Raw genomic sequence first — 26,033 nt, forward strand, 5'->3', positions numbered from 1 at the left:
GAAGTTCTAGAAGAAACCATGGAAGAAATTCTTTATAATTTTGGATTGAAGAATGTGTTTCTAGTTATTATTTATAACCTAGATACCATAAAAGGAAAACTGGCAAGTATATCTGCCTGCGTGGCCCCAAACAAAATCAGCAAAGACAAAAGAGAATGAAGCACTGGGAAACAAACACTTATAGTTCAGATCAGTCAAAGGGCTATTCTTGCTAAAATACAAAGAACTCTCGAAATTGGTCAGAGAAAAAGAGAAATGAGCAAAGAATATGAACAGATGGTTCATGAAAAAGGAAATAAAAATATTTAAGCATATGAGAAAAATGAGATATAATTTTCAGCAAAAAATCCAAACATTTGATAACATGTTGGTGAGAGTGTGGGAAAAGGTAAACTCTCAGCTATTACTGGTGGGAGTATAAATCAGCTCATCTGTGAGAGAAAATAGTCTCGATCAAAAATTTAAATGTATATACTCTTTGTACAAGTGCCCTTCTGGGAATGTATCCCACAGATATATTTGCTTATGTACAAAATGATACATGCATAAAGTTATTCACTGTACTATTGCTGATAACAGCAAAAGTCTGAAAACAACCCAAATTAGAATACTGCTTAAATTACGGTGCAACTCTACAATGGAATGCTACGCAGCAATGAAAAAAATGAGAAAGTTCTCTGCATATTCAAATAGAGTTCCAAATTATACTGAGTGAAAAAGATACATAAGGTATAGGACAGCGGCATACTATGCTTTATTTTGTATGTATAAAGACCCCTAGAGGACACCTTCCAAGAAACAACACTGCTTTCCTTGGGTGGGGTAAGGGAGAGGAACGAGGTAGACTGACGGCAGGGACGGGTACTTCCCTGTATCCCTTTTACAGGCTGAGTACCCCTTCTCCAAAATGCTTGGGACCAGAAGTGTTTTGGATTTTGAATGTTTTTGGATTTTGGAATATTTGCATATGCATAAGGAGATATGTGGGGGATAGGATCTGTGTCAAAATACAAAATTTATGTTGGATATATACCTTATACACACAGCCTGAAGGTAATTTCATATAGTGTTTTAAATAATTTTGAGAATGAAATCAAGTTTTGACTGTGTTTCAACTCAACCTGTCACATGAGGTCAGGTGTAGAATTTTCCACTTCTGGTGTCACAGTGCTCAAAAAGTTTTCGATTTTGGAGTATCCTGAATTTCTGATATTTGGATTAGGGATGCTCAACCTGTATATGTATATATTTGTACCCTTTCTACTATATGAATATATTATCTATGTAAAACATCAAACTTAAAAACATGCAATAAAAGAGAAAAAAGGAAACACTATTCAGCTGTTAAAAAGAAGGCCAGGCACGGTAGCTCACACCTGTAATACCAGCGTTTTAGGAGGTCGAGCTGGGCAAACAGCTTGAGCCCAGGAGTTTGAGACTAACCTGGGCAACATGGCAAAACCCTGGCTCTTAAAAAAATAAAATAAGTCAGCACTAGATTTACTGATATGCAATGATATCCCAAAGATATTTTTAAAAAGAAAAAGCAAAGTGAGAAAGTGAGTACAGTATACTCCCATTCATCTGCTTTACAAAAAGACGTATATACATCATCCCTGGAAATACACACCAAACTGGGGTAAATGACTGCTTCTGGGGAAAGGAAATAGGAGACTCAAACATGCACCTGACATTGGATGTCCTTTGCTACTGTTTAAATATTATTTTTATTAAATGACGCTGTATTTGTAAAATGAATTTCAAATGTTCATCCCCAGCCAGATCTTACCTACGAGCTGTAGATTTCCAACTGCTCCACCTGGATTTCTCACAGGCACCGTCAACTCAGTAAGTACAAACCTAAACTCATCATCTTCTACACAAAACCTGGTTCTCCCTCCAGTGTTCCTTGTCATTGTTCACATGGCCGCCCTTCAGCTGCTCAAGTCGAAAGTGCGTGTGCTGTTCTCAACTCCCCGCTCTGCCTTCCTCTAACACCCAACCAGTCACCAAGTCCCGTAGATCTCTCTCTCCAATACATCCACCTCTGTTCGTCTTCACTGGCAGTGCCCTAAAGCAAGCAATCATCTCTCAGCAGCCTTTTCACTTTTGGGAAGTCACACAATGAAATGGATTAGAAAGGGGCCAGAACTCTCATTATAGTCCACATGATTTTCTAGTTCCTTCTCAAGTCATTTTCCCATCTCACTCTTTACATTCCAACCACACTAACCTTCATTTAGTTCCTCAAACTCTTCGTCCTCAAGGCCTCACTTGCTAGGCCCACATCTTTCCCAATAACAGCACCACTAAGCTTTTACTGCATTAACTACCTCGTATCCTTTTAGTCTCAGTCTAAACACATTGTTTTCGGAATATCTCTGTGACCTTCCAGACTAAGTCAGACCCCTGGTTTTATGCTGGTTTAGCAACCCTCCTTCAAACAATTTACTGCAACAATAACTGAACTATAAAATCAGTTGTTTAATATTTATCCCTCAAACAGCCTAAGGACAAGAACAGTTTTGCTCACCGCTGTATCCTAAAACGATACCCACAGAATAAACATTTGTTGAACGAATGAATAAACAGAAGAGGCAAGGGGCAAACTAAATGGAAAACCAAAGGCCGGCACATAAGAAGGGCTCATGTCAGCAGTGGCCTCTAGGAGGCACAGCGTCCCACCCAGACTGCAGGAGGCACAGCATCCCGCCCAGACTCTTGCCTTGGCAGTCTGGGCCCCTGGCTCATTCCCAACATCTGCCTACTCACCGCATTCTCTGGGGACTGGAGCTGGCCTGACAAGGCTGGGCTGCTATTATAGCCAGAGGTCATACCAGATGAGAGGCTTCCATTAGAGCTGGTGCACAGGGAGCTGGAGTTGGCCAAGGTATGTAGTTTATCCTCTTCCTAGGAAGGACAAATCACCATTTACCAGCTTCTGACGTGCCCTCACTGGCTATGCCCTCTCCTACCCAAAGCCACCCCTTCCCTGCTCACCTCTACTGCTCCTTTGTCCACCTCCCAGGGCCTCCCTGACTTAGCTTCACATGCCCTGGCTTCCTCAAAGCCACCGCTGCTCATATTTCCCCATACCCTGCACTTCACACCAAAGCCTTTCTCCCAGGCCGTGGCCAGGGAAAGGAGCTGGTGTGATGATGTAAAAAGAGAGTGAGCCCAGCTTTGAGTTGACAACAGGGGTCCCACAGCCTCCTCCAAATGTTATGCATGTCCCAAGATTCAGAGGTAGCCATGGTGAAGGTGGACCAGTCTGAGGTCCAGGCCTATCCTGAAATCAGAGGCTTGCCCCACTCCACACCCTCAACAGCTGGGAAACGATCTGCTGGTGGATTCTCAGCTTCTCTTGTTCAGTCTGCTCCTGCAGTTGGTCTCGGGCCCGGGCAATCTCCTCCTTGGCCTCCTCATGGGCCTGCTGGTAGTCTCGCAGCATCAGCTCTATGTCAGAGGGTGGCTGAGCCGACCTTGACACCGACTCTGGGCTCCTGAGGAAGATCACGGGGTGGAAAGAACACGGTGAGTGGGTAACAGTTCTGGTCTGTCCATCCAAGGCTAGCTTGGGTGATACCACCTTCTTAAAAGACCCATCCTCCATTTGCCCACAGGGTTTTAAAGTTTGATTTTTTAGCCTCAGGAGAGGTTGCTGTACAGAGAGAACCAAGCCACCTTGAGACCCAGGCCTGCAGACTTGCATAGCATGTCAGAGCCCTTCTGTCCATCCTTTCCTGTGCCTTCTCTCTGCCCAACCCCTCCCTCACTCCATTCCCTTCTATGTCCTCTTTCCACATACCCTGTCTGAGATAGAGAACCCTCCAGGATGCTAAAACTTCAGCTCCTGCTCTCCACACTTCCCTCCCGCAACAGAGCCTGCTTCCAGCAGGGTTCTGGGTCCACCCTACCTGGTGGTTTCCACAACATCCTTCCTCAGTTGCTGCAGGTATTCTCGGCGTCGGCTGGGCAAGTCAAGATCCCAGACGAAGAGCTCTTTGTTGGGCAGGAGGCTCAGTTGTTTCTGCGGGCTAAGGCCTCGCGTCCGGCAGAAGTTCCCAAGTCGCTCAGCCCGCTTTCTCCTGAGGGTCTCAATGGCTTTTTTTTGCCTGAGGCAAAACATGATTCGCTGAAGCTGGCCCTGAATGTCCTTCACTTTAAGAGCTATCTCTGACCCCTGGAAAATCCCAGAGATGAACCAGGGCAGAGGAAACAGCAAGCTATTAGCTTTCTGGGGTTCTCTTTCCTCACAACCCACCCCTTCCCCTCCCAACTCCAGGCTGGGGGCCCTTACCGTGCATGGAGCTCCTTCCAGGTGGATATCACAGGTTCATCAGCAGCAAGCGCCTCCCCTGTCCCACTCTGCAGCACCTGGAGCAGGGCATCGGCCTCCCCAAAGCCGTGGTGCAATTTCGCTTCTGTGAGTTCCACGCTGAGTGAGAGGTTCTGGGCCCCAACTTGCAGGGGGATCTGCTCCCCCTGGGACCACTCAGGGTCCTGGCTGTGGTCATTAGGAGGTTGTGGGGTGCTCTGTTCCTGCTTTTCAGAGCTGAGATCACCGCTGGCCCCCAGCTCCTCCTCAGTCATGTCCACCCCCCCAGGTGAGCCCTTCTGAACCCCACACCAGTTACTAAATTTGTTATGCGCCGGGAGGTCCCTCAGACTGTGGTGCTGGGGCTCAGGGGCCATGCACATCTGGCAACTGGAGCGCAGTAACCCCTCGGGTTGGCAGGCTTGAGGGAGGCCCAAGGCGGAACCTCGGAGCCCCGCAGTATCAATCAACTCAGAGATAGGGCAGGGGCTGAGGTGCTGGAGGCCTCCACATGAAGAAGGTCGGTCCAGAGTGCGTTGTGGTTCCCCTGGAGATGCTGAACTCTCACCTCCATTTTCTGTCCTGCTCCGCCACTGACTTGGCTCCCTACCGCTCAGTGGGCCACGCTCCGGGGAAGCCACCTCCTCAGGCACAAAGCTGTCGGCCAGCGTCTGGCTCCTGTGCCTCAGTGGTGGTGGCAGCAGTCTACTTTGGACCCCAATCGTGGTACTGGGCTGAAGCTGCTGAGGGTGCTGCCCTAAGAAACTAAATTGGAGTTTTGGACTCTGTTGTGGGTTGTGCGGGGAGTGTAACTCAAGGAAGGACCTCCCGTTACTCCTCTGTAATACACTTCCACCTCTCTGGGAGCCGCCCAACTCATCAGTGGTTTGGGAATAATTATCCATCGGAGTCCTCGGGGCACCAACAGGGTCTGGGCTGGAGTCAAGCTTCTGGTGGCCTTCAACAGGGTGAGCTGAAGGGGCTGAGAGGGTCAAAGAGCCTGGGGGAAGACCCAGCTCTTGGGTGCTGGCACTAAGAGTGAGGATTGGGGAGGAGGCCCTGTCCACCAACAAAGCGCTGGTGGGGCCCAGCTTCTTCTGGACCCTAGGGTCCCCAGGGTACTCGGAAGTACTGGGAAGGAGCCCTGGGGAATGACAGGGGCTGGGACTGGGACTGCTGACAGCTATGCAAGACGACTCCTCTGGCTGGGAGCTGGGAGGCAGGAAAGCATCAGAAACTGAGGGGCCCACAGAAGGAAGATGCTGCCTAAGCGGGGCTTTCTGAAACCTCAAGTGGGATGAGGGTGTTGAAGGGTTCTGGGGCTTGTAGGGAGTGCTTTCTTCCTGAAGATACAGGAGCTGTGCCATTTTCTGTGCTGTTTCCTCTGCCTCTCTCTTCTGAGGTACCCCTGGCACATCTCCCTCTTCTTGAGACACAGTTGAGGTATGTGAACCCAGCCCTTCAAGGATCACATTGGCCCCCTGAGGTTCGGCCTCTGAAGCCTGGAGGCGCAGGGTGGGTGAGGCGAGGTCAGTCTGGCTGCCTTCATCCACAGTGGTCTGAGTAGAGCCATCCATCATCAGGGCCTGTGGGGCTTTATCTGGGATGTCCCTCTTGGTGTTCTGCTCCCTTCTGGCCACACCTGGCTGGGAGAGACTCCCAAGCAGCTCTGAGGTACTGTGCAGGAGCTGTGAGAGGTGGAGAGACAGATTGTGCATGCTGGTCCATGAGGCCAGATCAGAGGCTGATGCCGCACTAGCTTCAGGCTGAGCAAAGGAGATGTCAGTGCTGCTCTGGTGGCACCTGCTGCCAAGGGTCTGTGTGCCCTGTTCGAATATGTTCGTCCTGGTCTGTCCCACAGGGCAGCCCGCCCCTGATGGATACGGCAGCATAATCCCATCCGCTGGACCTGCAGCACTTCCTTCAGCCAAGCAGGGCTTACTCCTCAGACAGTCTGCTTCACCAGAAGGGCCGCTGAACTGGGGTCTTCTGTCATGACCTAAAGTGGGGGCTACTCCTTCAGAGCTCGTCAGGATGTGGGGGTCTCCTAAAGAAACTGAAGAACTCCCTGGGAATACTTCCCAGGCCTCATTTGAACCTTGGGCATTCTCAGTGCTGCTGTGTGTGGTTGACAGATCGCGAATATTGGCATAAGTGCTGAGGTGAGAGTGTAAGGGGGAGTTCTGGTCTTCTAGGCCATTGTCCATGCTGGAGCACCGGGCCACATTTGATGGTGTCAGGCCCTGGGGTTTCTGGCTGCAGGAAACATTGACTGTACTGCCAAAAACATATTGCTTCCAGCCGATACGTGCATGCTCCTCTGGATGCCAGGGCAGGGCATAGGGACTGATGTCACTGGAGCCAAAGTGCAGCATTCCTTTGTCCATCTGAGAGCACCAATTTTCTGGCCTAACCTGGACACCCAGTTTTTCTGGCTTTCCCTGTTGGCCCTGTTCCAAAGTACCAGACATCCAGCTGGTCATGAAATCAGGGGTTGGCATGTGTGAGAGGGTAGAAGGCACTGGATAAGGAGGGGTGGCAGGCTTCAGGGGCCTGTGATCAGTAGTGCCATCATCCAAGTGAGATGAGGCTTTCTGATTGCTGTCCTCAGCCTGCAGAGATGTTCTTGCCATTGACTTTCCTGTGGAATAGCCCCTGAGATGTGGGTTCCACAATCTGTCAGGCCCCTGTGTATCTTCGTCTGTAGGGGAAGGAGGCTCCACACTCAAGTTTAGCTCCTGAAGAGAACGAGAAGAGCTGACAACTGAGATCTGTGGTGTGGGAGAGGACTTGGAGCGTTCGGGGCCAGAGAAGATTGCAGTCATGGGAAGTGAGCCCCTGTGGTTGAGGGCTGGCTGCTCTCTGCCAGTATAGAGGTTGCCAGGCCCCTGAGAAACAGGCTGTGGTGTTTCATTTTGCCTCAAGGACACAGTGGCTGGATCTTTGAAGCCCTGTGATAAAATCTTGGACACAGGAGGCTTGGCCACAGCCACCTCCTGTCTCCTAGCATCTAAAATCTGACAGCTATCTAAGCCACCTTCATCAGAAGGAAGCGGATTCATACCCTGGGTGAAGCCTTCACCACCACCTGAAGCCTGGTCTCTGTGCTGCTCTTCTTCCTGCCAGCGACTGTCTTCCTGGGGGCTGCAGGTATGTTTTAACCTTGCTACAAACTTGGCTTGGGAATCCAAGCAATAGTGATCTCTCAATTCAGTGGAAAATTGTGGCTTTTCCAAAAAACATCTGGTGGTATTTTCAAAACATTCATGTCGTGGCTCTGCCACCAACTTGCTCTCCACAGACCTTTCACTTAAATCCAGGGTGTGTGGTCCCGGAGTTGTTGCAGGTGGTTCTGGACTGGTTTGAGACACCTGTGCATTCTGGTCACCTACAGAGCTGTCCCTAAACTGCCTCAGTGGCTCAGAGTACATGCCTGCAGGGAAAGAGGTAGCCTCAAGTTCTGTGCTTGCTTGGTTCTCAGCAACCTTTTTCTCAGGAGCGCCTATTAATCCTAAGCTTCCATCAGTAGCTGAGTGGCTGAAGGAACTTGTCCTCCTCACATCAGAGGCAGAAGGGGATCTGCAGCCTTGAGCCCCAGATAGGATAGCAGCCACAGTAGAGGGCTCACAAGTGCTGCTCTCTGTTATACTAAATTCCCTATTAACATCTTTGGGCTCAAGGCCATGTGTCAAGAGCACATCAGGTCCCCTAGAAGAGGTCTCTCCTGTCTCATCCACTTCATAGGCCCTGGAAGGTACTCCACAGGGTGGGTAGACAGTACGTAGAGCAGCCTTGAAAGGCTCCTTCCCCAGGTCACCACCTCTACAACACAGTAGAGTAGAGGAATGGCAGGAATAAGAACGAGTAGCAACAGGTTGAGAACTGCACGGCTGTCGGCAAGGAAGAGTTCTGCTCTCTTTTCCTCTAGACGCGCTGAGAGTCCTGCTGACTTCAGGGTTCCTTGAGAAGACAGGGCCATGTAAAGCTTCCCTTGGATATCTGCATGGGGCTCCCTCTCCAATTCCCTCAGGATTTGGGCTTGGTCTTTGATCTGGCAGTGGAGTTGGTCTGGAATGTTTGCTGCCAGCCCTGCAGATTTCTGTCAACCCAGACCCAACACTCTCCTTCCACTTCACACACTGCTGTGTGGGAGCTTTCAGTTCAACCCCTGTCAGAGCTCCAGGCAGAACGGTATCTTGTTTGGCATTTGCCCTACCTTCTTCAAAGCCAGTGGAAGCCTCAGGGCATTGGACATGGTCTTGCTTAGGCCCTGAGGGACTTGTAGAATTCTGAACATCACAGGTCACAGACTGACTTTCAAAATGGGCTGTTTTTTCTTCCTGTGCAGTCACTAACGAATGACCTGAAACTTCTCCATATGTGGTGTTTAGAGCTCTGGGTTCCTGATGCTCTGGGCTGCTGTCCTGACTGCCAGCGGGTATGCCCTCTGCGGTCTCCTGCGGAACTAACTGACTTAGCTCATGCAGAGTCACTCTAGGATCATCACAAGGGGCCTGAGAAGATAAGGCAGCCACTACCTGCTTTGATACTACCCTCCTGACCCCCTCCACAGGTGCTGAAGAAAGAAGACTGTCTGGGGCCAAAGGATCAACAGAGGAAGGCGTTCTGGTTGCATCTTTCTTTTTCTCTAGGATTTCAGAAGAACCAGAGTGACATATAAACGGTTCACTTGTTCCCGCGAACTGCCTCAGTTCTCCAGCACAATGTTTTTTGTCTAGAGCAGGGGCAGCATGGGAGAAAGCCTGCATAGGATCCCACGGCTGTCTGTCAGTTTCCGTATTGGGCAGAGATTGAAAGCTGTCTGCAGACAGAGGTGTGGCCTGGACTTTCCTCTCATCAGTTGACAGATCTGTCTGCCCTGCTTCAGCAGATAGAGATGCCACATGAAATCCCGGTGCTTCACCCTCATTCCTGGTCTGGTCTGATGATGACAGTTCTATTTGTTTACACTGAGGCCCGCCAGCAGCCCCTGAAGAACATTCAGGTTCTAGTAAAGTTTCACAGTAAGAAAGGACTGTGCCTCTGGCCACAAAGTCATTAAGCTGCTTTCTCTGGGCCTTTGCCTGTCTGATCTCCTCCAAGATGGCCAGACACATGGATGCATAGTCAGAGGGCTCCAACAGCCTAGGCTCCAGACTGGGCACCCTTGGCAAGGAAACAGGTGCTAAGGAAACACTGCTGGTCAGTCCAAGGTCCTCAGTCTCCTTCTCTGCCTTCTGCCTTGGCTTGCTGGCTTGGTCATTATCCTTTTCCAAGGAGAAGCTGACCCTCTTTTCAGGCTGGCTAGAGACCTTGTTCAGTGAACTGACTCCTATTTCTTTCTGCACAGCCACCTTGGCTTCAGAAGCAAAATCTTCGCTGGTACTGAAACCCAGCAAGGTGATTCTGAGGTCCTTTCCATGGTCTTGGGGGCTGGTGCTTGCTGAGATCTTGTCCTCTGTCCCCAGAGAAATGCTCTCTGGTACACCAGATTGACTATGAGATCTCATGGCCATGGATCGCACAGACCCACACCAGGCAGTGTGTGCCTCAGAAGAACCCCCTCTAACATTTCCTTCAGGGCTGTGGCCTCTGGTCTCTGTACTCTGGTCCTGATGATGTACTCCAGTTACCAAGGGACTGTTATGAATTTTCAACATTGTGAGATCCAGCACACAGTCAAGTGAAGAGATGCCTAGAACACCAGGTACATGAAGACAGCTTCTTGGCCGCCTTGGAGAATTCAAGGGCAAGGTATTACTCAGGTCTTGGTGAGGAGGAGCTGTAGAGAATTCGGTCCAGCTTAGTAACGGGCTGACAGTTTCCTGGCTGAAAAATGTGTCCCTACAAAGCTGGCTGAGACTAGGAAGTTTCTGAGTCACTTTATTTTCTTCCTGTAGGCTGCATCCCCTTTGCATAGGCATTTCTTCAACTTTACCTTGAGCTTTTGGCTCCTCTTGGTTGGAACTACTTAAGTGTTCAGCAACTTGGCTTTCCTGAAAACCTTTCACAGTCTCCAATTCCTCAAGACTTCCTAAGCCCCAAGGCTGCTCTTTGAGACTTGCTGATGCTTTTACCAACTGGCCATTATTCTCAGAAGACCTCTCTAGCCTGGGCTGCAATGGCAGAGCTCTAGTCAAGGCTTTCATTCTCTGTGGGCGAAAAGAAGTGTTGGTGAACTCTCTGCAAGTTGTGTGTTTCCCTAAAGACTCAAAAATATCCCTGGCAGGTCTGTCTGATCCAGCTGGGTGGGTGTGCTGTCTCATAGGTCCACTCTCTTGTACACCTTCCCTTGACCTGAAGGGGTTCAGGGTGATTTTCTGGACCTGGGGATGGTTCCCAGTGCTGTTAACCTCCATCTCTCCAGCTTCACTATCCCTAAAGACAGTAGCATCTGTCTGTCTTGGAGAAGATGGCTGATCCTTAGAGGTCAAAAGGTTTCCAGAGCTGTCTGGCCTAAGGGCATGGTCAGTCTTCTCCTGCTCCTTCTGGTCCTGGAACACTGACTCCTTATCGACACCTGGTGTGTGAGAAGCATGAACCTGCTTATTCTGCTTAGATTCAATTTCTAAGATGCCATTTTCCAGCTGCATTACACTCCTAATTAGCCTAGCCATTTCATCAGTATTATTAACTCTTTTATTCTGTTTCTTTTCAGAAGGTTCTCCGTTGGGATTTAACATTCCTTGTGACTTTCCAGGACCCTTGCATTCACCGGGGTTTCTTTCCTGAGGGCATGTAACTAACTGGAACCTCTCATATGCAGGCTTTGTGCCTGGAAGCTTAAACTCTTCTGAGCTATCTTTGGGATGAAGAGCTTTTTCAAGAAGCCTAGTTTCATTTTTCCCTTCCCACTTAGGGGTTGGACTCTCATCCTGGGCCACCATCCCTGGGCTGCTTACTCTATGATGTACTGATCTGGACTTCAAAGAAACAGCACTTTCCCATGGCAAGTCTTTCTCAAGGCCTACATTGATGGTCTGCCTCAGAACTGTATTCTGATCCAGCTCTTCTTCCTCACATGCCTCAGATTCGAGAAAGAGGAGGAGAGGCTTCCCAGACTCAGTGCTGTCTGAGGAAACACTGCAATAGGACTGAGCAGTGACCTCTCCTCCTTCAAGTGCTGGAAAACTGTGTTTATTTAAGATTCCAACTTGATTTTCAAATTCACATACTTTTGTGCTGGTAGAGGGGAGAAAATGTCTGTTCTGAGTAACAGAAGAATAAACTGAATCACGGCTTTCTTCTGTAATATTTCCAGGGCATTTACCTGATTCTCTGATGACTTCCCCGGTATTCAGATCTACTGGTATCTCAGCTGTGACCTGCTGAGATGAGGCAACCTTAGAATTCTGGTTTTGTAACAGCACTGGCAAATTATTCTTCAAATAAGCATCTTGGAGAGCTTGGCGGTTGTGACCAAAGCCCCAGGCTTCCCTGGGGGGTGGGGAAGGTACCCTTACTTCTCTGCAAGCTGGAATCTCTAAGGCAGTTTCTGTCAGGGCATCCCTGCTTTTGGTCACATAGAATGTTTCCAAGAGTGGGGGCTGCAGGGAAGATGACAATGGATTCCAGGCAGCAGAGTGAAGGTATAGCTCTGGACCTGAAGGAAAGGCAAAGGAGATATTTATGTGTCTTCTAACTGCTTCCTTAGAGCTCTCCTGGCAATCTGTCTTCTCTTCCTCTAGTGGGTACTGGCTGTCAGGACTTAATTGCCCTGGCTGGACTGCACTATTTTTCCTGAGAGGAGCCCAGCCTTGAGGCCAATGGTCTGCTTTGGTGGCTGTAGTGACATTACTGTGACAAGCGTTCTTCTGGAAAAAATACTCATCAGAGGAAGTCATCAGTCCAGGTTTCCTGCAACTCTGAAGGCATTCTTCCAAGTTGTTCTGCTTGACTTCACATGCTTCTGTCATGGAACCTGGTATCGTGTTCCCTACTGCAAAGACCTGTGCATTTGTAGATCGAGAAGCAGCCAATGATTCTAAGTCTGCTGAATAAGTTTCGTCATAACTCACCTCTTTCTCACTAGTGCTAAAGAAATCTGAAACACCTTCTAATTTGGCATTTAAACTGTCCTGTTCTTTCTCTGCCCTCAAACGCCTGATTCTGGACAGATGGATTGGAAAGTTGTTGAGATTCAGATTGCTAGATACCTTAGGGCCAACTGGCAATGAAGTATCTCCTCCTTCACCAGAAGCTTGGGCCAGGGAACCAGAGTCTTCCTCAAGGTAGGGGAAAGCTGGCCTGGGCACTCCTATGGCCTCCAAAACAGGGCAAGAGAGTTCAAGGAGGTACTTTTGCTGAAGGGCAGACCAGTCCCTTTCGTGGGTGCCGCCTACATGAGTCAATGTGGTGGCAGAGGCAGACAGCACGTTTGATACACTAGAATTGTGGGATGCTTCAGAGCTGCCCTGCTGGGTCGTGTCATGGATGCATCTGCCCTGAAAAGTGCCATCAGCTCCTGGTTGAATAAGCTTTTGAATTCCCCAGAGAGACAGCCTCGACATATCAGAAGCAGAGGCTGTGTGCTCATCTCTTGCAATGCAGAGCAGCTCAGTACTGCCTTGGTGCAGTTTGGAGCTATATGGCAGAACCGTTTCTGCATCTGATGGCTTTAGTTCCTCAGTATTTAGCCAGTATCCAGGTCTCTCCCCCTTATAGTGGTGAAATTCCTGCACATCAGGACTTGGACATAAAGAACCCACTATTCCTGGGGGGCTGCTGGGGTTGATCTTAGAATCACAGGAAAACCAGGAATCCATGGACATCAGTGGGCTCTCTCTTGAAAGCTGCATGCCTTGGAGAGAGTTGGCCTGTTCAGAGTAGCTTGGCTCTCCCTGTGACTCTGCCTGCTCACAATGGGGTTGGAGCTCACAACGGGGTTGGAACTGAGGATCAAGGTAAAACGAACTGCTCATTGGCAGGACGGCATCCAGCCTAGCTGCTGTTCTGTAGTTGATGGGACCAAGCCTGCATATTGCCTCTTGGTCCATTACAGGCAGATTGGAGTCCTCCAGGTGCCAAAAAGTCTCTGTGGGTATCTCATCGGCTGAACCAGGGCAAGGTTCTTCTTGCTGATCTTCCGCTAGTTCTTCCTCAGCATCAATCAGGCTATCCAAGGAGAAGCTTCTGTGAGTTTGAGCAAGTAGGTCACTGTCTGAGGGTGCAGTGAAGCCCCTCACAGAAGCTCTAGCTCTGGTCCTGGGGTGGCCATGGTGGTTGGTGGGATGATTTCCCCCTAGCCTGTTTTGTGGGCTTTGGTACCTCTTCTCAGCCAGTGAGTCCTCAGATATTTGGCTGTCATCACTTTCAGAGTTCTCTGGCTCCGGGAAATCCCACTTCCTCTCCTGAGGGTCCTCTGGCTTTAGCGGCTCTATCAGGGCTTTGGCATAGACACACGAGAGAGAATCCACTGAGTAGCTGCTATCTGAGTCAGAAAAATCATTGTCTTCTCTTGAATGATCCACTACTGGACTAAAATCTGTGAGTGGGGCCATGGTGTCTAGGTCCCTCGTATTTTGTTGTCTCTTCAAAGGACTGCCAAGAGGCAAGTGAGAGGACTTTTTGGTAATATTTCTGACCCTAGCTGCCAGAACCCTCTGATGCCTTTTTGATGCCCTGCTTAGAGAAGGTGGTTTGTATTCTGTACAAAAAGTCTTGACTGCCTTTCCATGCCCAGCAGTCTGCCTGGGTCCATGAGGATATGGGGAATTGCAACTGGCTCCCTTAGCAGCCGTGTGGGTCCCAAGGTTACCTTCTTTTCGCCACCCAGCTTGTGTGTGGCTAGGGTCTGCTAGTCCTTTTGCCCTTCTGGTCTGGGTAGTAGAGGTGAGGATCTTTGGCTCATGCCTTGGCTTTAGCTTGTTAGCTGATTTCCTCAGAGATGCTAAGCCCTGGATCACCATCTGATGGGGCTGCTTACCCACCCTCTCCATTTCCTGGATGCCAACAGAGTTGGGACTCACGGCGAGCCAAGTGTCTGGAGCTGAGGCTCCCTTCCTGGACAAGGCTGCTCTGGCTGTGCAGGGCTGCCCATGGCCTGAGGAATGCAGGCCGTTCTTGCGGAGACACCCTGTCCTTGGAGGGTAGGAAGCAGCCTGTGACAAACACTCTTCTGATGATGTTTTCTCTGATGTTTGGTGAGTAGGGTCAGGCATAGGTGGTAATGTGGTAGAGGGATCCCAACTTAGGAAAATGCTGTGAAGACAAGGAAAGCTATCTCAGAAGACGTGAGGTACTACTTCCTGTGAACAGAAGGAGGTTAAAAACAAGGCCAATGTCACTGTCTCCTATTGACTTCAGAGCCAGAGAAAAGCTCCCTAGGTATTCAAGGAAATTGTGGACACTAGTCCTAGCTCTCCAAGAAGCTCCAGGCCCACACTGTTCCTCAATTTCTTCATCTTATTAAAAAACTGAACTGAAGTGGCTGGGCGCGGTGGCTCACACCTGTAATCCCAGCACTTTGGGAGGCCGAGATGGGTGGATCACAAGGTCAGGAGATCGAGACCATCCTGGCTAACACAGTCAAACCCCGTCTCTACTACAAAAATAAAAAAATTTAAAAAAATTAGCCGGGTGTGGTGGCGGGCACCTGTAGTCCCAGCTACTCAGGAGGCTGAGGCAGCAGAATGGCGTGAACCTGGGAGGCGGAGCTTGCAGTGAGCCAAGATTGCGCTATTGCACTCCAGCCTGGCCGACAGAGCAAGACTCCGTCTCAAAAAAGAAAATTAAAAAAAAAAAAAACTGAACTGAAGCTAATCACACTTACAGGGAAAGTTTCCTATTAATAGGCAATATGAGGAATAGAGGAACAATTTAAATGGTATTATAAGGAAGCAAAAGATAAATCTATAGAGTGATACACATTCTACAGAACTGTAATTATCAATAATATGAAGTAGTAAAAATAATGATTACAAATAAAACAAGAAGAATGGTTAAAAGAAACCTGAAAAACAACAAACAAATGCAGCATGTAAATCCTGCTTGGATCTTGATTTGAAAAACCAACCATTTTAATGCTGAACCATGTTAGAGAAAAGAGAGAGAAAAAAGAAAACTGTAAATAGTTTTAGGCAAGTAGAGAAATTTGAACATGGCCTAGGTTTTAGAATACATCAAATAATCTTAATTTTGGTAGCTGTCACAACACTGTGGTTACAAGAAAAGTCCATTTTTTTTAGAAGTATATACTTAGAAATGCAGAACTAAAGGGACAAGGTGTCTAGTAGTTGCTTTAAAAAACTTCAGAAAATGGGAAGGTAGGCAAGTGTGTAAAGCCTAATAATCGCTGAATAGTATCAGTGATACATATACTATTCTTCCAACTTGGCATATGTTTAAATTTTTTTCATATTAAATTTTTAAAAAGCCCACCGAGTACTTTGAAGACCAGAGAGGTGAGCAAACATAACACCAATAGACGTTAATTGTGAACCTCCTATGGACGAGAACCTGTGCTAGGTCCTGAGGATATAAAGAGATATAAGACAGAAACCCTTGCTCCAACGAGTCTGGGAGATAATACAGCCTGGCCTTGATGGCATATAAGGGGTAATAGAGAAAAGAAGGAAGGTCCCAACTTGAACCTGGGAGTCAAAAAGAGAGCTTACTCACCAGGTGGGAGGTGGGGTCAGAAAGCTCACTTGATGTGGTGGGTCAGGGAGGGAGGTGGTGTAGGAGTCAAGAGTCTGGTTACAGGCATGACAAGACTGAGGTGTGACTTACAAAGAAACATATATGGATAGTCCAGGTCTAAGGAACAGATGAAAAATGAGGCCGAGATCCTTACTCCTAAGATATTACCAAAGAAGCAAGAATTGCTGCTTGGAGGGTAAGGAAGATGGGAATGGCCTGAATCTAAAACGATATACACAGAAGGAAGAAGAGTAGCCAGAAGACAGAAAAAGCCATGAGGAAGAGAGGACTATACACATCCTTCCATTTCACAGACTGAGGAAATGAGGCATGGGGAAAAACAGAACACTACCTGGGCAACAAGGTTGTAAACTTTAACCAAGTGCTTCCAGGTGACAACTACTGGCTCTACCTGTGTAGCTGGGGCACGTGCTTGCTGCAGAGCCTTTGGGGGCTCAAAGAACTGCAACTCGTCAATTTGCTTCTACATTGAGGCCGTGGGACTGTGGCATCAGGGCTGGGGACCTGGTATGGGGGCTCCTGGGTGCTGTCATCCTGGAGCCAGCACAATGTCGTGAGCTGCTCCAGTCTCTTCTGGGCCTCCAGCAGCCTCTGCTTTTTGATGATTCTCTCTAGCTGGAATGAGACCTTTTTCCGCCGGACATTCCGCTCTGCTGCCCGAAGAGTGTGTCTCCGCAGGAGCTGCAGTTGCACCACCCTTTTCTGACTTTGGACAAATGGGGATGGCTGAATCTCAGGATCTGTCTGAAGCCACGCATCAAGTGCCACAGATGCCTCAAGTTCTTTCTCTGCTACATGGTCTTCTTGCTGCTGCTGTTGCAAGCTGGCCAGCCAGGTCTCTTCTCTGAGCAGACACTGCTGGTCTGGGAACCAAAAACACCCAGAGAGAAGTTCAGCATCTCCTTCCCTGCTTGTGGCTGCCTGGACTCAGACACCTCCAGCCATGGCTGGACCTGTGTGGAGTGAAAGAGCTGGCCAAGGTGATGTGGCAGGATGAGGGCTGCAGGGCTACAGGGCTCCCTTACCACAGGGTAAGGGAATGAAGACCCTCAAGCCTCAGCACAACAGTGGGCACATGTTAGGGCAGGCAGTAGTGTATGGACACATAAGCAAATGAGGAGTGGTAAGTAGTAGGTCCATAATTCTGAGGACAATAAGGAAATTAGCTTCCTTATTCTTGCTTCCAGCCCTCTTCTTATAAGAACCTCTGGTGTCTAAAAGAAAAGAGAACATCTAATACCAAAGATTCCATCATATCACAAAGAAAACCAAAGAGAGAATACAGAAGGCTGAGGAAGCATGAAAATGAAAGAATAAGGAGGTCAGGCAAACACATTAAGTGGTGGACACCTACTTTCTTTAATCTGCTGGCTAATCCAACTTTGGTCAAATTCCAGTTCCTTCTCAGCTTGAATCTCTTCTGCTAGGATTTGATGCCTCAAATCCTCCACGTAGCTCTGCTGCTGCTGAATCTGGGCCCTGTGGGATGTCTCTCCATCCCTCGGTGGCTGATGGTCCTCGTCACATTGCTCTTCAAGTGCTCTCCTGTCACAGAAGCAGCTGAGGTTACCCAACAGGAAATGCAAACCAAGCTCAGGACAAACTGACAGCAGTATAAGGCCTTCCAAGAGAGCCCCTGCAATCAACAGGGTAGAGAGTGCTTTGGACTTCTGGCAACCTTGGACAAACAGGCATGGTGTCACAGGCAGGTCATGATGTCACAGTGCAGGAGGGGAGAATGGTCATTAAACTGACGTATTCTTAGAGTTGTGGGTTTAGCAGAAACACAGATCCACTGTAGATAAGGAAAATCACCAGGAAAATTGTTCTTTTTAAAAAGACACAAAAACATTTTCGCTAAATTCAGAAGTTTGCTCCTTTAAAAAGAATCCAAAGGTGTCTGCTAAAAATATGTTGGAAACACTCAGTAAAGCAGAAGCTCCAGAAACACTCTCTCCTACATATTCAGAGATTGTTACTGCATCTCCATTCCCTGAAACAGAAATCCTCTGTGATCTGGTAGCAAAAGCCAGCTGATAATTTACACACACACCATGCCTGTGTGTGTGACCCAAAACACAGCTGGTCTCCACTTGAGAGCTGTTTTCAGTGAATAAGCCCTGGAATAGGATCCAAGAGTTTTAGACTCTACCACACCTTTCAGAGATATATACTGAAGCATTTACTGGTGAAATATGTCAAGAATTTGTCTAGATCCAGTGAGAGGGAATGAGGGAGAGTGAGTGTGGATATAAAAGAACTAAGATTAGCCATGAGTTGATAATTTGTGTTGTATTTGAAGTCTTCCATAATAAACAGCTTTAAAAAATTTTAGATTTTGTTTTTTTTGAGACAAGGTCTCACTCTGTCACCCAGACTGGAGTGCAGTGGCAAGATCTTGGCTGACTACAACCTCTGCCTCCCGGGTTCAAGCGATTCTCCTGCCTCGGCCTCCCAAGTAGCTGGGATTACAGACATGTGCCACTACGCCTGGCTAATTTTTGTATTTTTAGTAGAGACAGGGTTTTACCATGTTGGCCAGGCTGGTCTCAAACGCCTCACCTCAAGTGATTTCCCCATCTTAGCCTCCCAAAGTGCTGGGACTACAGGCATGAACCACTATGCACCATGCCCGGCCTAAAAAATTCTAGATTTTAGTCATGCCTTACTCTGCCACCAGGTTCCTATGTGACCACAGATGATTCAGAGGCTTACTCTGGAAACTGACAGCTTCTACTCACTTGCCGACCTTTCCCTGGGGTCATGCAAGGACCTCAAATGCTTTTTCTGCAGGGTATCTTCATCCCTGTTATTTAGGTATTTAAAGGAGCCAACTGTATGGATACCCCAGGATGGGCACAGAATGGGAGTGGCTGGGAACAGTCAGATTCTGCCAGAGGCTGACAAAAAAGTTAGAATCAAGCCTGCTTTATCCAGCCTTCCCTACAATCCCAGGATGTCATGACTTGGAAGCTTGGAGAAGCTTATTGGTTTGATGCTGGAACCGTATCTCAGGCAGTATGACCAGTATGCTGTAAGGGAACCACTTTTTAGGAGATCTACCACTTCGTACAGCAGAATGAAATCACATGGGTATCACAGACGAGGTCCACGAATGAAAGCCCGTGAGTCCAAATTTGGTCTGCTGCCTGTTTTTATTAATAAAGTTTTATTAGAACACAACCACACCCATTTATTTACTGTCTAGGGCTGCTTTTGCACCACCTTGGCAAAACTGAGTAGTTGCAGCACAGACCATATGGCCCACAAAGCCTAAAATACTATCTGGCCTTTTACAGAAAAAGTTTGCCGCCCCTGCCTTGGAAGAAATTAAGATTTCATAATGCAGCCTTTGGAGGACAATGAAAGTTGGATGGGTGAAGAGTGATAGGTGGAATAGCCCGGGGGAATGGGAGTGGGAACTGACACAACCAGTTTCTTCCCAGGGAAGGAGGCTATGAGGTCATTCAATCTGCAACAGGTCCAAGGACTAGAACATGTCCAGACACTTGAGTGAGTGTGCTCAGAAGACTAGCACTGATTGCTGTGGGCAAAAGGCCAGATATACAAAGTGGAGCATACAGAAAGAGGAAGGGTACTCTGTTACGCGGAGGCTCAGGATAGCAACTGGAATAGAAACCTGTTAATGCCAAACAAATAGAAAAAGCAGTTAACAGGAAGCATATATCTATATGTATCATGCTTGTATTACTGCTCCAAATTCTGTCTGACTAAAGAAATGGCTGAATTACAAACATGAGCCCATCAAAGGGTCCTCTAGACAAACCCAGCTAAGACCCACAGACCACCAGATGCAGGAGGCTGAGACAGGATCTTTATCTGAACTCTGAGATTACTCAGCTTCCTTGCCTGGCTTTCTCCTCAACCTTCAGATTTACAATTTGCTTCTCCCTAGAAGGGGCGCTCCCTACCGTTCACCTAAGAAAGTGGCAGCTATGATATTGTTTCCTGCAGAGCAATAGGACCTGTAAGGAGAGGCTGTCTGCTGTGATTTCTATAGATGCAGCGCGTTCACCCAGGAGGCCACACGATCAGACAGAATGGCCCCTCTGCTAAGCACATTTTGTCAAGTTCCCAGAAAGCAGGTGAAAAAGAAAATAGCAACCTTATGCTACATGTCTGGGTAGATTACAAAGGGCAAGTCTTCATTTACCTGCCAGCCAAGGGACCTCTGCCCTTCATCTCTGGTGGCTCCAGTATCCCCCGGCTGCTGCCTAGTCATCTGCTTGTGAGGACTCCACTGCACCCTCCTGCTGCTTCTCTCACAGCCCTCCCCCAGTCTCGGGGTCTGGCAGCTTCTGCAGCAGATTGCAGCAGCATCTACTTACTAAAGCCGCAGTGGCAGCAGTGGTGGCAGCGGCAGCAGCAACAGTGGCTCCCAGGCTCTAGGCACTTAAGGTTAACCCCCTAAAATTCCAAATGGGAAAATGCCAAGAACACAGGCAACGGTATTCAAAGACAAATTCCTCTCTGGTCTGGATTACTGCTGCAAGGAGAAAAGAAAGGCAGACTGGTCGATTTCCCCTGGCTCTGGAGCCAGCTCCAGCTTTGCAGCCTCCTCATGAATGCTGCTCCAGAGACAAATGAGGGAAAGGAAGCCTGGGATAAAGGGAGGCTTTGGAGCCAACCCCATCCAAGAGCAGAGGGAGAGACTCGTAGACACACAACCACAAATCCAGACTGGGAGCCCAGCTGACAATTTATATTTTTCTCTAGTCGTGCAGGTTCCTCTCCCGGGTCCCTTTGCCCAATCACAGACTTGAGCACCACACCACACCACCTCCACCACGGATTGGCACAGATGCTGACTACGGTAGCTGGGCAGGACCAGCCCAGGGCTCCTAGAGCTGGTGGCTCAAGAGTGGAGGCAGTGTGTGGGAGAGGGCGTGATTCTGAAATTCCTGTCTTCTCTGAATGAAAGGACACATGCTTATGTGTCTGAAAGGTCATGTCAGTGCCTGTGGGGCTAGAGAGCCATAGAAGACTTTTAAAAGGCAGGAGAAGAGCACAACACCATGATCTACTCTGGGGTGGACAGGTGAGCTGGGTTGAGACAGGAGGACAGGAAAGAGAAAGGGAGGCAGCCTTGCTGGCAGCAATAGGGGTTGTGGGGTGTGTCCACACCATGCATATATACTCGCTCTTTCGATCTTTATCACAAGAATTCCTGGAAAACAGATGGCAGTATTGTCTCTTTAGAGGTAGGGAAACAGGCTCAGAGGTTCAGTGACTTGCCTAAGGTCACGTATCTTTTCTGTACCACAGCCAGGACATGAACCAATTTTGTCTGCTGCAATGCATCTCTTCCATTCTCAGCTATTTAAGTTGCAGTGATATTTTCTGTAAACCTCTGAACTGTGGGAAAAACAGATCTTCAATGAGTCTTCCCAACACAAACCTTACCTAAAATAGGAGCTACTTTCATGACTTCACTACAAAGAAGGAAAGTCGCTCTGACAAAACAAAAGCTCCAGCCTAAGCCCTGAATCCACTTTGTGTCACCTCTTCTACCTTATTCTCCATCCCATAGAGTTCTCGGTTATTCAACACTAGGATCATCCTTCATTAAATTTCTGTTGTAGCATCCTTCACTGAGCAGCTCTCCTATGAGGACTTGCCTGCTGTTCATGTTTCCTGAAGCAGAACATTGCTTTTCTTTTTTTGAGATGGACTCTTGCTCTGTCACCCAGGATGGAGTGCAGTGGCGTAATCTCGGCTCACTGCAACCTCCGCCTCCCGGGTTCAAGCAATTATCCTGCCTCAGCTTCCCAAGTGGCTAGGACTACAGGTGCGTGCTACCATGCCAGGCTTTTTTTTTTTTTTTTTTTTGTATTTTTAGTAGAGACAGGGTTTCACCATGTTAGCCAGGATGGTCTTGATCTCCTAACCCTGTGATCTGCCCACCTCGGCCTCCTAAAGTGCTGGGATTACAGGCATGAGCCATCACGCCCGGCCCTGAACCAGAGCACTTCTGCTCCTGTATCCAACACTCCTCACTGCCAAGGTTAGACATAAGATTGTCTTCATCTGCCATCAAATGCTGCTGGCCTGAGGAAAGAACTGCTGGATCCTTCTGAAGAAACTATGGGCCACCGTAACTCTACTGAGACCCTGTGCTCAAGGTGCTTGGCAGCCTCCCAGCACCAGTGATGTCACAGGCACCAAGTCCCCTGCTGAAATTTTCTAAAGGAAATCTCTAAGGCAGAGGTCACTTTGATGTACAGGAATAGAAGGATTCCCAGTACCAAATCTGCAAGGCTTCTAGATCTGGGAATGGTGTTTTATGTAGAAATGGATGAAGTAGAAAAGTAGTTGCCATCAATCACATGTAGAACTCTGACTCAGTGTCTCATAGTTACAATGCAGGCAAAGTGGGTATGAGAGGGTAGAACCCAAAGATATTTTCCTATTGTTCCTCTAGTTTCTGCCTCTCTTATGCACAGTTCTGGATTCTTGGTTATGAGAAAGAAAGGATTCTCAGTCACATACTATCTTTAAAAACTCAGAGAAAGCTGTATGTTCTGGAAGCTATGCGCTCACATATACTATGTGACATATACTACGAGCTCACACACAGGTAGGCCAGAATTTAAAGGAGTATATAGGAAGGTAAGCTCAAAACAAAGATGTCCACAAACACATCACAGCTAAATTTTGTGGAGAGAGAAAAGGTGGCCATAGGAACATCAAATAAAATACCTCTTTCAGTGATGAAAATGTTGAAATACCAAACAAGAAATGAACAAGGGCCAAGACCACTTCCCTGCCAACTACAAACTTAGCAGCTAGTTCAGCATCATCAAATGACTTGCCCAAGTTGATTCAGACAAGGGCTCATTCAGACCTTGGCTGCTACATTAATCACCCCCCACCCCCACCCTGATCCATGCTGTAATGGACTAAGAAGTGAACCCAGTAGGTTCCACATCAGTATGAGCAGCTATTTCTTACCCTTCCTTCCAAAGCAAAGGGAAGAGACCTAGCCGGGAGGCAGTGAGATCTCCATCCAAATCCAGCCACTCCAAAGAGCCACCACCAGCAGCGGCCTCTCCAACCTTGAACACGGAAAAAAGCGCAGTGAGGCTGCTGTCATCACCTCCACCTCTCCCAGCTTGGTGTTTCCTCTAAAAAGTGGAAACAGGGAGGCCAGCAATAACCTAGAAAACACAGCCCTGCTAACCTGCCTTCGCTGCCGCAGGACAGCAGCCTCTGCTGGGTGGTTGAATCGGAACTTCTGTGCCTTCCCCAGGGTTATGACAGCTCCTGCAGCACAGAGACAAGTGAGAATTCAATCAACAGCTCATGTTTTGGAGTACATACTATGTGTAGGGTACTGTTCTATGAGACAAAGTCATGCCCTCGATAACTGATAATTTTGCTGAGTTGATAAGATATGTATTAATTCTGTATCTCACAGCATACATCTTGAATTAATAAGATAGACAGGAAGAACTCTACTACTCCAAGGGAAAGGAAGTTGAGTTCCAGGTGGAGTAGTCAGGGAACACTTGATGGAAGAGGAGGAATCTCAGTTCAGTATCAAAGGACAGACAGAATTTGCATAGATTAATAACAGTAGCGGTAATTATAGTAATAATGATAATGAGTGTTTACTGAGTGCCAAGCACACTGTTAAGAACTATAAGGTTCATTTGATCCTCACAATGATCCTATTATTATCCCCATTTTATAGATGAGGAAAGTGAGGCTCAGAGACTTTCCTAGGGAGACAGACCTAATGAACACAGGTACCAATTTCAGAGTCATTCTTCACTCCAAGACTTTGGAATTAAGGCTTGTTTATGGGAATAGGATCATATTAGAAAATCTTCAGATTTCAGGGTGCAGAGGCTGGGTGATTCGTTTTTAAAGCCTGCTTCACTGAGCTCTCTGGGCCCATGAGACTGGAAATGGTCCATCACTCGTCTTGGGATAAACAGGGCTGTAAACAGTCCTACCTTGGGTCAGACGGCAGGAGGCAGTGACCTCCCGGCCATTGACTGTACAGCGGGCCCCACGGGCAGGCCGGAGAACAACTACACCACAGGCACTGGTGATAGTGCAGTGGTCTCTCTCGATCCACTGACCCTGCAGGACTACAAAAGAGGTGGTGGTCACTTGGGTGGGAGGACGATCCAGGGAAACATCCTCTCCATTTCTTTCTGTGAGATCAGAATCCAACATCTGGAAGACCTCATACCATAATGAAAGAGGAAGAGCCGACCTGAAACCACCCATACCTGAAATCCTCCCACTGTGCGGGTCTCTCCCTATCACATCCCAGACCTGAAACCTAGCAGCGGAAAGAGAAGCAGGCCCTGAATACGCCAATGATTCCCTTCTCAGAGCATCATCAGAGTCCTCTGAAGAAACCTTTCAGGCACAAATACTTGCCCCAAAACGTTGGACTCCTATGCTCTGTCACTTACCAATGTCCTGTTCCTGGTCTGAGTCAATCCTTCCAATTTTTGTTGTCCCTTCCTAAAGGGGGAAAAAAGCCATTTTAATGAGAATTAAAAGGGACAGAGCCTTGCCCTACAGGACAGTCCACATTAGAATGTTCTCACTGTCTTCCCAGCCTCATCTGTACCACTTCTCATCCCATCCCAGCCTGGTCTGTTCCACTTCTCAACTTTGGTCCAGGCTGTTCTGACCTTCTGCCCACTCAGTCTACAGCCAGGAAGCCCCTGAGATGGTACAGCTTAAAAATATACCACAAAGCAGCCCAAGCTGTTTGCAAAGTCCAGCAAGTGTGGGCACACTCCTTTCTGTCCCACAGCCTAAAGTTAGGGAATAGTTACAGCCATTGGTCAGAAAAATTCTCTAGTCTGAGAAAATAAATGCAAAAGTATGGCTTTTCCCTAAGAGGCAAAGGTTGGTGTGGTCCAAGTTTGATCCAGTAAGTCTCAATGAAACAAGCATTTTGTGAAGATTTATGGAAACACAGGATTTTTACCTTCTTGGTCCGCAGATGAAGTTTAACAGACACCAGATTCTAAGAAGGGTAAAAGCACAAATAGGAGAAAAGCACCTCGAGAATAAAAAAGAACTGGAAGAGAGTGTAAGAGAAGAGGGGGAAACTGGAGTTAGTATAAATGAATCAGTGGATTAGTTGAAGACAAGGCCTTTTAGACCTTGGATTACGGCAAATCTGCTTAAGACCCACACAGCTCTGTTAGGAAAAGGCAGCAACATGGCAACCAGGATGCTAAATTTTAGACATATCTTTATCGTTTATTGACTAACCATTCGATATGTCCTAGGCATTATGTTGAGTACTTTACACAAATCATATTACTTTATCCTTTAACAACTCAAAATGTAGGTATTCTCATCTTCTTTTTATTGATGAGGAATCTGAAGCTCACAGGGGATAAACTGCCTAAGAAACCCACATACCAAATAGGAGAGCTATGACTAGAATTCAGGTCTCTTTGGATCCTAAGCCCCTGCAGGCTTTTCCAACTTTACCATAACACCTCCCCAGTAATGAATGAGTTTTTGTTTGTTTTTTGAGACAGAGTCTCACTTTGATGCCCAGGCTGGAGCGCAGTGGTGCAATCTCAGCTCACCGCAACCTTCGTCTCCCAGGTTCAAGCAATTCCCTTGCCTCAGCCTCCCAAGTAGCTAGGATTACAGGCACCTGCAACCATGCCTGGCTAATTTTTGTATTTTTAATAGAGACAGGGTTTTACTATGTTGGCCAGGCTGGTCTTGAACTCCTGACCTCAGGCGATCTGCTAGCCTTGGCTTCCCAAAGTGCTGGGGTTACAGGCATGAGCCACCACACCTGACCAGTAATTATTATTATTATTATTTTTTTTGAGATGGAGTCTCACTCTGTTACCCAGGCTGGAGTGTAGTGGCATGATCTCGGCTCACTGCAACCTCCGCCTCCCAGGTTCAAGTGATTCTCCTGCCTCGGCTTCCCGAGTAGCTGGGAATACAGGTGTGTGCCACCATGCCCAGCTAATTTTTGTATTTTTAGTAGAGACGAGGTTTTGCCATGTTGTCCAGGGTGGTCTCGAACTCC

At 47.9% G+C, this 26,033-nt stretch overlaps 1 protein-coding gene across 13 annotated transcripts in view; it reads right to left on the bottom strand.

Moving 5' to 3' along the window:
- The window catches only part of LOC105491574 (StAR related lipid transfer domain containing 9), a 155,966-nt gene that overhangs the window by 25,393 nt on the left and 104,540 nt on the right, over positions 1-26,033 (bottom strand). For 6 of the 13 annotated variants that reach the window (XR_011606126.1, XM_071067015.1, XM_011758108.3 and 3 more), the window contains 10 exons: positions 24,430-24,481; positions 23,959-24,096; positions 23,181-23,263; positions 22,952-23,055; positions 17,334-17,524; positions 16,371-16,842; positions 4,301-14,518; positions 3,918-4,115; positions 3,320-3,503; positions 2,773-2,910 (listed from right to left, as the gene is read on the bottom strand). Coding sequence is in view for 12 of the 13 variants with exons in the window: in XM_071067015.1 (XP_070923116.1) it covers positions 2,773-2,910; positions 3,320-3,503; positions 3,918-4,115; positions 4,301-14,518; positions 16,371-16,842; positions 17,334-17,524; positions 22,952-23,055; positions 23,181-23,263; positions 23,959-24,096; positions 24,430-24,481 (11,778 nt within the window). In the remaining variant the exon portion in view is untranslated. The other 7 variants (XM_011758135.3, XM_011758115.3, XM_071067016.1 and 4 more) reach the window with 7 other exon arrangements.

The sequence above is a fragment of the Macaca nemestrina genome, chromosome 7 (genome assembly GCF_043159975.1).
Source record: "Macaca nemestrina isolate mMacNem1 chromosome 7, mMacNem.hap1, whole genome shotgun sequence".
In the NCBI taxonomy this organism is placed as follows: domain Eukaryota; kingdom Metazoa; phylum Chordata; class Mammalia; order Primates; family Cercopithecidae; genus Macaca; species Macaca nemestrina.